Raw genomic sequence first — 10383 nt, forward strand, 5'->3', positions numbered from 1 at the left:
CATTTGTCGAAACAAGTAGTAATCAAAAGGAGCAAGGTCTGGAGAATACGGCGGGAGGGGTAGCACTTCCTATTTTAATGTTACCAAGTATTAAGCTCGGTTGCAGTAATCTTCACACATTATTCGATGACCTTCGACCTTCATTTTCTACAAATTGAAGTAAACATCTCTATAAAAAAAGATAATGTATCTCTAGCAATAGGATTTTAACATGAATTTTGTGCCCCACTTAACACTATATCTCTAGAATAGTACTAATTTACTGAAGAGAATTAGTACATGTTCGAGGACCTAAAACATCTACCCTAACTCCCTTTGACTACTGGCTAATTATTATGTATTTATTCTCATCGAAAGACGAAACCTATTGAACAACCTAGTAAAATACAGATTTTCCAAGGGCAAATCTAAGCTACCAAAGCCGTAGTTTCATAGTTTGATTCGTTTGTAGCTAACACAGAGTTTTGGGACCTGTCCAGTTTGAAACACAGGGAGCGAAAGAGGAGCTACCTGGAGCCGGAGCTAAGGCCGGAGTTCACTTGGGTTTCGGAGGAAAGAAAGGCCCTTTACGACCAGGTCATTAAAAATCTTTTTAAAAATTTCAAAAACCCGTGACTGATACCGTCAAAATATTTATTATGGATTTAAATAAATTGTCTGAATGGTAGTTTTGCTTTTTGCCCTTTTCGATATAAGGAGAGTTGCACAGTCTATCCGGTAAAAAAGCCATTGCACGTCATCAAAATTTGTGATGTCAGCACGTCGCAATGTTGCCGCATTAACTTGGAATTTTGTTTTCAACTTTTGCCGGTTTATAACCTATAATAACAGTGTCGAGCAGTCCCAAAAATCGAGTTTTATAGACTAATTCGGTTACATGTTCGGACGTAACTACGATTAAAAGAGAAGGAATAATCCGCTGCGAGTTTAAAATTAATTTTACATATTTACAAATTGAATTTGGCAGCATATTCGACATTAGTTATGATGTGCATTGGCAGTTTTATTGGAAGGACTACATTTAATCTACTACCGCGGTCAAAAATGAAATATAATAATGATTTATTGATTTTTCCAAATTTATTTGGTTTTTTTTTTCAAAATAATCTCTGCATTTTTGTTAACGCTTTTTTTTCAGGATTTAGAACAGTTGTTGAACTCCACTCTCCTCAAAAATCTTCTGGAAGTGTTTTTTTTAAGTTTAGGGATTAACCAGAAATCTAATGGAGCTAAATCAGTGGAATAGTACGGTTGTAGACGGATATGCTATGCAGTAGTGTCAATTAGCTTTCTGTTCTTCTCGATATAATAAAAATTCCTAAATAAAGGTCCTTTAACCTACTACCGTGATCAAAAAATAGTAAGACTTGAAATAAAACTTTAATTCATTGATTTTTCCAAATTTATTTCGTTTTATTTTTTTAAATATCTCCATATTTTTGTTGACGCTTTTTTTTCAGTCTTTTGAAAAGTTGTTGAACTCCGGTTTTCTCAACGATGTTCTAGGAGCGTTTTTTTAAATTCAGGGAATAACCAGTAATCTAAGTGAGCTAAATCAATGGAATAGGACGGCTGTAGATTGATATGCTATGCATCAGCATAATTTTGCGTTTTGTTAAAAAACAGTAAGACTTGAAATAAAACGTGAATTTATTGATTTTTCCAAATTTATTTCGTTTTCTTTTCAAAATAATTTTCTTTAGACATACTGTATTTGTCGACGTCTATAGTCTTTTGGAGAGTTGTTGAGTTGCAGTCTCTCCAATGCTGTTTTTTAAGTTTAGGGGAGAAATAGAAATATGATGGAGCTAAATCAGTGGAATAGGATGGTTATAAGTTGATATGCTATGCTGCAGTATAGAGGAGTTAAACCAAAAGTTATAGGCCCATTCTTCGATCACATTAGTATATTTCTCTTGCAATTTAAGGATAACACTCAGTGTAGTAAGTTTAACTAAAAATATTTCATGTTTCTTGTATTATTAACATAACAAAACAACAGAGATTAAAGAAACAGTCAAGTAATTGTTACAAGTAACAAATACCTGTATCTAAATTGTTTGGAATTAGAACGTAACAGATACATATCGTACTAATTTAATTTTAAAATTTCGAAGATAACCATACGCTGTATAATTTAAAGATAATAATAACGCATGCAGACTTTGTTTGGTCTTTATAAGCTTCGAAAAATGTTACTATCGACCAATTTCCTTAACAAAAAAAAACACTTAAAATGTGTAGCACTTATTTTTATTGCTATCTGTTAAGCGTATGGTTCATTACCGTTTGTAGCTCGTACAAAATAATATGGGATAACGAAATCGAGGTGGATCTGAACGACATAGATCCGGAATTGAGAGCGGAAGAAAGACGTATTCCCAACTGGTTTTTGATATATCCAGGTATGTGAAGGATTTGTGTATGCACTTGTACAAAAGGTATTTACTAATGTCATCAATTGATTGTTATCAGTGTTTTTAATTTTTATTGGATGAAATTTTAATATTACAAGGCAACCATGGTCTACTGTGAAGTGACCGGAATGCACTAAAATTTAAATTACCATGTTGCCAGTTCTTGAAAATTATATGTTTGTTTCAAAAATATATTAGGCCTATAAATTAGTTATAAAGAATTGTTTTTTTTAATTCGATTCTTTATCATGAAAAATTGGTACAATGTATTTTCTTCAAAATATTGTCCATCGATAGCCGCTGCCTTTTCCCATCTTTCAGTCAATTTACGGATTCTATCTCGAAAAAACTATGTATATTCATAAGAAGTGAAGCACTGCTCAGACAATTCCCGAGTCATTTGTCGGCACAGGTGGGGTAGCATTTCCCATTTTAATGTTTCGAAGTATGTATTCATCGGTTTTGCAACACGTGGTCGAGCGTTATCATACTGAAGAACAACGTGATCGACCCAAACGAGCAATCTCCATTCATGGTTTTATCGAGTAATGCCTTCACATTGTCGTCTTCAAATTTTTTTGGCTGTTAAAAACGGTCTTTGTTTTCGGTGTCAAAATTAACATTTTTAAAACGTCGAAAGCAGTATTCACATGTTCAAATCGATAGAGCATGGTTTCCATAAACTTCACACATAATATGATGATCTGCAACCGCCTTTTTTTTTAAATGAGGTTAGAATGGTAAAATTCCTGAAATTTTTTTACTAATTCAAACATTTTCAGTAAAATGAGAATATTTTTTGTTGTTAGTTTGGTACATTTGTACCCTATGCGATTTAATACACAGTAACACCATCTGTTGAAAATCCTTTAAAATTAATTTATAGGCCTGATAATATACATAGAATATATTTTCCTGGACTCAAAAATTAACCTACATCAACTAAAACATCCCTTTAGATTAGTAGTAGAGTAGTCACTGCTATAGTGATATTGCTCCCTTGTATCACAACTGTCGAATTTAGTGTCAGTTATGTTATAGAATTATAACCTCTTATCTCTTTCGTTTACGTGTTCGAACTAATAAAACAGCATTGTATCTCTTTTTAAATAGAATAAAATGAGCAAATTGAATTAAACATCTTGATGACGTATCTACAAAAAACTTTGAACAGACTATAGCGTCAAAACAATGTCTGCGGTTTATAATCCCTAATTATTATAACTAAAGTTTTGAAGAATTTTCCAGACATTTGACAACATGGCTTACCAGAACCAACCCAAATTGAAATAGTTCTGACACATTAGACATGTCTGATGTATGTTTTGTCTCTTTTTAACTAAGATAAAATGATAAGGAAAACCTCCGAGTTTATTAAAACGAATTTTCCATTTTTACAAGCAGTAATTGGCAACATATCGAGGTCATTTTTGACGTAAGTTGGCGATTTTATTGGACGGTTTCTATGTACAACGTAACGTTCGAAGTATCAACGAGTTTCCAACAAACTTTTAGAGGTGTTGCTGTTCAGATCTGTTGACGTAATATCATATATAGACCTGCCAATAAAACAGCCAACCAGCAACAAGCTTTCGTTTGTTTTAACTTTGAAAAGAAAATATTAATATAAACAAAATAGTTATATAATATTTTAACATTACAGGACATCAATGCATATTTATTGAAATACTTAAACTGTAGTTAATTAAACAGCCTCAATAGTTTGTAGGTTAGAGTTATTTTATTATATTTACATTGACATATGACAACAGTGTCGACCAGTACTAATACAAATGGAATTTTATAGACAGAATTGGTTAAAGGTTTAGAAGTATCAGATTTCGTTCTGTCTCTTTTTAACTAGAGTAATGATAATTAATAAAATGAAAAAGAAAAATTATCCTAGTTTAAAAGGGATTTTACGTTTTTATAAACTGAATTTGGCAATAAGTTTGACGGTGTTGATGATGTGCATTGGCTGTTTTATTGGAAGTACAATACTAGACAATTTACTGCGACAGATACTTTATGTTTTGTGATTCATATGTTAACAGGAACAAAATGGTGTGGCGCTGGTAATATCGCAAATAATAATACCGATTTAGGAAAGCAAAGGGATACCGATAAATGCTGTCGAACGCACGACATGTGCGGTGATATTATAGAAGGACACCAGACAAAATACAATTTAACTAATCCGTCGTTCTATACCAGGTACCTTGCACGTGAAATATTAACGAAAGCGCTCCGTAATTATATGTAATTTTTAGGTTAATTTGCGATTGCGATGAAGAGTTTTACAGATGCCTGAAATCGGTAAACACGAAAACGTCTAATCAGGTCGGACATCTTTATTTTACCGTGCTGGGAACGCAATGTTATAAGTACGATTATCCGATCAAACAATGTATAAAATATACTGCTTTTCCGTAAGTATCATCGCACAGGAAGGTTAATTCATCTCAGTTATTTCAAAATACGTGTTTTAGACGCCGGAAGTGTGTAAAATATGAACTGGATACCTCCAAACCAAAACAGTGGCAGTGGTTTGACGTCAAAAACTTTTAATGTAACAGTGAATTTTATTGGTATTTTACGACTCAATATTATCTACTGTAATTACAAGTTAATATGTCAATCTTGTTTTTTTTTTCGCTACCTATAACCAATACTTAAATAAATTACATTATGAAGAATACCTTGATATTTAGAAAGACGTACAATACATAAATGTTAAAACATGATGTAATTCTATGTGTTAGACGAAATTTGTAATAAATACTTTACAAATGTTGTTAGAACGAGGAATTAATTCTCATCAGTGCCATCTGTTGGTCATTATTTATGGTATGTAATGTCAAGTTTGATAGTTTAGACATTTGTCTGTCGTCAGTGACATTTCAGCAATCTTATGAATAAATATAAACATTAGCATAAAGCTACATTTCCTTGCAATTTTAATGTAGTGGCTAACAGTGAAGGTTCATAGTCGGAATTCGGTAAACTTTTTCCGTTTTCGCCTGATTTTCGACGTTGCCATTTACAGGAAATAGAACTACAGTGACCATTTTGGGTTTGACTCTGGCACTGATGAGAGGTCTGTGTTGTAGTAATTTTGTCGTTTATGGTTTATTTGTTCTTGTACTGTTGATATTTTGATTATAAATAGTAGGTAGTAATAGATAAATCACCGATTGGTGAATATTGCCAAGAAAGTGTCGATAACACTTCTAATCTGAAGAGACATATGAGTATATTGCATCTAAGTGTGTATCTATTCAATTTTTTGTTTCTCAAACTTCAAACTGTTTCTCATATTACATTAAAAAAAATAAAAAAAATCATTTGAGTCTCCACAAAAATATTAGGTTAATTTGTGAATACAAAATAATTGATTATATTTACATTATATTCTTCAAACATATGTGTAATTTGCAAGAACTGGCAACGTTGCCAATTCAATCATGAATTAGATCCTTGTCGATTTGAAGACATTCATTTCTGAGGTCCAACACTTAGAATCTTATTATACACGATGTAAGTGATGCATTTTTTGTCAATGATTAAATGAAATAGGGCCCAAAAGTTTGAAAACGATAGACTGTATGTGTTGTTGGCTATAAACCATAAAACTGAAGTCGGAAAACATTTGTGTGTCTCAGGAAAGAACCAAAAGGGTGGGAAATTACTACCATACGACATTATTATATTCTTCAAATATACGTATAATTTGTAAGTACTGGCAACGTTGCAAATTCAAATCCAATCAAGAATTAGATTGTTGTCGATTTGATGACATTCATTGCTGAGGTCCAACACTTGTAGATATTTATTATTCAATATGTAAGAGATGTATTTTATGTCAATGATTGAATGAAATAGGACCAAAAAGTTTGAAAACTATAAACTGTAAGCGTTGTTGGCTATAAAAGATAAAACTGGAGTACGAAAATATTTGTGTGTCTCAGGAAAGAACCAAAAGGGTGGGAAATTACTACCATACGACATTATTATATTCTTCAAATATACGTATAATTTGTAAGTACTGGCAACGTTGCAAATTCAAATCCAATCAAGAATTAGATTATTGTCGATTTGAAGACATTCACTGCTGAGGTGCAACACTTGTAGACATTTATTATTCAATATGTAAGTGATGTATTTTAGGTCAATGATTGAATGAAATAGGACCAAAAAGATTGAAAACTAAACTGTAAGCGTTGTTGGCTATAAAAGATAAAACTGGAGTACGAAAATATTTGTGTGTCTCAGGAAAGAACCAAAAGGGTGGGAAATTACTACCATACGACATTATTATATTCTTCAAATATACGTATAATTTGTAAGTACTGGCAACGTTGCAAATTCGATTTGAAGACATTCATTGCTGAGGTCCAACACTTGTAGACATTTATTATTCAATATGTAAGTGATGTATTTTATGTCAATGATTGAATGAAATAGGACCAAAAAGTTTGAAAACTATAAACTGTAAGCGTTGTTGGCTATAAACCATAAAACTAAAGTCGGAAAACATTTGTGTGTCTCAGGAAAGAACCAAAAGGCTGTGAAATGATTATATAAAATTGGTTAAAAATACTGTCTTAACAAAAAGAGCAAGTATTTTGAGCAATGAAGAATTCTTATACCCATTTTGTAGGCTTAATATTACATCAATTTTGTTAACTTATTTTATATAATAATACTGATATGTAGTTGATTTTTAATTACATAATTTAGGCGTTTCATGGGAAATTAAAACCTCAATAAGCGATCAAATATTAAGCGGACTCAGAATTTCGAGAAAAAAAACATGTTTTGGTTAAACATAAATCAGCATATAAACGTTTTAACCGATTTCATCGCGTCAAGCGAAATAATTGAATTTGTTATTACCGACCGTGTGTCTTTCGTAGGCTTCTAAATAACGAAAACGTAAGCCCACTTATGAAAGAAGCTGTTGGCTCATGCAACCGCTCGACTGTTACGTTGGCTTAGGTAACAGACTAACCGTAAATGCTCGGTTCTTATGCAATCTCCGATTTGGGTCACGGTCAATACTGAACATAGACGAAAATCGTTCTTGTATTACTTTGCCATTTCAATTTTTTTTGTTCGCTAAAATCTAGTTTTGTCTTCCAGCGTTTGGATAATTTTTTAGATATTTTTTAACGGTTAATAGTGTTAAGTTCTTTTACCGAACAATCAATTTCTAATCATTGTCTTAGGTGTTGTTGTATAGGAACTGATTCTGAGTGTTTTTTTTTAACAAAGACTCTTCGTCTTCAGATATTTCTAGCAATACCATTTTCTTTTAAGTTACTCATTTGAGCTCATTATTTAGTTATGCTGGAAAAATCGCATTTTGCAGACCTAATTGCTAAAATGTTTTAAACTATTTATAAAAATCAGATGTCCAGTTTGGACCCTCGACATCACCATTCATCAATCGACTAAGTGCACAGAGTATCAGCGGTTGTAAAGGTATTTGAAGAAAATAAATACTGCCAGCACTAAAAATGTCGCATGAATGATCATTCTCAAGACTTTAACTTATTTCGGCTGGACTTGCCCAGGCTAGTGTCTTTTGACAACTCTTTTATCTGCTCTACAAAGGTGATATCCTAACAACAATAGAAACAGTACTTGGAACATTTGCAGACAAAACAGTTCTCATGGAAAAAATATATCACACTTAATGCGGTAGAAAAAGTACAAGTGATAGTCAACAAGATCTACAAATGGACTAGACACTGGAAAATACAGCTTTATAACTTCAAATCTGTCCATGATAATTTTTCGTTACGGTAAAATGGCAAAAATATATTTATATCACTTGACGGATATCCGATTCTTCAAGCAGAATCAGCTAAATATCTTGGCATCCATCTCGATGATAGGTAAAATTAGAAACATCATGTTAGACAAAAACAGAGCAGGTTAGACTCAAAATCAAGCAACTGTTGGTTGGGAGATACTCTCAACTTAACCTAAAATCAAAGAGGTTCGTTTATCAGTCAATCATAAAGCGAATTTGGACTTATGGGGTGCAAATATGGGGTTGCAATAAAACATCAAACCAACTAATCTCCCAACGCTGCCAAAATAATGTTCTACGATTAATTACTAATACTTATCGTTACGTAACCAACGAAGAGCTGCACGGTAACCTCGAAATCAAATGGATTTACGAAGTGATCAAAGATTTTGCATTAAAACATGAAATAAGGTGGACTTAATACCAAACCACACCAACTTGTATAGTCTATAAACGTTACCTTTAATTTTATTTTTTTTAGCTTAAGTAGTTTAGTTCTATTTTAATTTGGGTAATACAAACTGATGTATTAATCCCGTACTAGTCTTGCTTGTGTATCAATGCAAGTACAACTGAGAATATTTAACGTAAGATGTAATTAATAAAAAAAGAGCAGAAGATACATATTTAAAAGCGCAAGAATCACAGATAATTATACACATTATCTGTTATATTGATTTTACAACAAATTATTTTGGTTTTCCCTAATAAATATCTTTAAAATTGCATATATCTAGTAATGCTTAATTGAATGAGTCTATACTATACCACGTTTGAAAGATAACAGTTCGTAGAATACTCTAGATATCAAAGTGGCGTCAATTATTTACTCAATAAAAAGTTACTGCGTGGTGAAAATAGAGGCCCCGAAAGGATATTATCATGATAGCTTGCTAAAAAAGCTTTAGAAAAATTGAACAAATAATAAAGAAGAGTGACATTTTATAACTGGCGATAGTCCAAGTCATGTATTAGCCCAAGAGAATAATACATATCGATACTGAAGTGAAATAATCATGGCAATCAAGCTAGCTGTGGATATGGTGAGATGAGCAAGGTGTAGATCTGTGTTTCTGCAGATCTCTACCGGAGTTAATTAAACCAATTGAATGACGTAGTGTTACGTAAAAGACCAAAAAGTCCTCTTCTTGCATGACAACACTTGGCCACCCTTTGCGAAAGTTGTGAAGGATACACTGTGGTAGCTCGTTGAATGAGAACTGCTGTCACACTAAATGTACTCACCAGACAAAGCGCCTTCTGATTACTATTCAAATCGATGCAGGAGGCCATTGAAAATAGATCGATGATTTAATTGGTTCGAATAAATACATATTTAAGGTGAAAAAAACATGATCATAATTCATGAAAGCACTTTTGGCACTAAAGAAATGGCAACATTAAAGAAAATCATTGAATACTATAGCATATATTTATTAATTGATATTGATCAAAATAACATAACTTTTGATATAAATCCGATGAAATTTGTTCCATAATTATATTATATTTTTAAATAACTATTATTGAGCCCCAACTATTATTACAGTACAAACATTTTCTTTTCTTTATTACAGTTCATTACATCTAAAGACTAAGATAATTTCGAGAAAAAAGATTAGTTAAATAATATTTATATAAAAGTAAGTACGAATTAAGTCAAATACTCAATAATATAAGGATATTTAACTAAATCTATTAATAAAGCCATAGACGATTATTACTTATTCATGAACATACATTACGCAACAGTAAATTGTATAATCCCAAATATCTATTTATATTTAAACCGTGTTGTGGACATAATAGGATTACAAAACTAGTGCAAACATGGACACATTAAATAAGAGACCACCTAATAAAGGTATATCAACATCGTTACCTTTGTTAATTGAAATTAGATTCAGCCAGAAAAATATAAAACTTTAAACGCTAAATATCCTTAATACTGATCAGTACAAGAGTCACAGTACAAAAAAAAACAAGCCAAATATCACTCTGTTTTTTTGTTATATATTAATATATTTATATTATAATATTGTTATAAGTTGTAAAACAACAAAAGATTAGACGGTGCTATCATTGAAGTAACTTACTTCGAATTACATAAAACTAATGTTTATATAATAATTTAGTCATATATAACCG

The 10383-nt window shown here is 31.8% G+C and overlaps 1 protein-coding gene across 1 annotated transcript; it reads left to right on the forward strand.

Annotated features, from left to right (window-relative positions):
- Window positions 1-2236: 2236 nt before the first annotated feature.
- Window positions 2237-5039, forward strand: sPLA2A (phospholipase A2A). Its single transcript, XM_076406778.1, has 4 exons — window positions 2237-2405; window positions 4472-4631; window positions 4688-4846; window positions 4907-5039. The coding sequence occupies exons 1-4, from the start codon at window positions 2237-2239 to the stop codon at window positions 4983-4985; spliced, it is 567 nt and encodes a 188-aa protein (XP_076262893.1). The 3' UTR covers window positions 4986-5039.
- The last annotated feature ends 5344 nt before the right edge of the window (window positions 5040-10383 follow it).

This window comes from Rhynchophorus ferrugineus, unplaced genomic scaffold (assembly GCF_030347505.1).
Source record: "Rhynchophorus ferrugineus isolate W39M unplaced genomic scaffold, kcgeb_rfMv2 rfM6, whole genome shotgun sequence".
Classification (NCBI taxonomy): Eukaryota; Metazoa; Arthropoda; class Insecta; order Coleoptera; family Curculionidae; genus Rhynchophorus; species Rhynchophorus ferrugineus.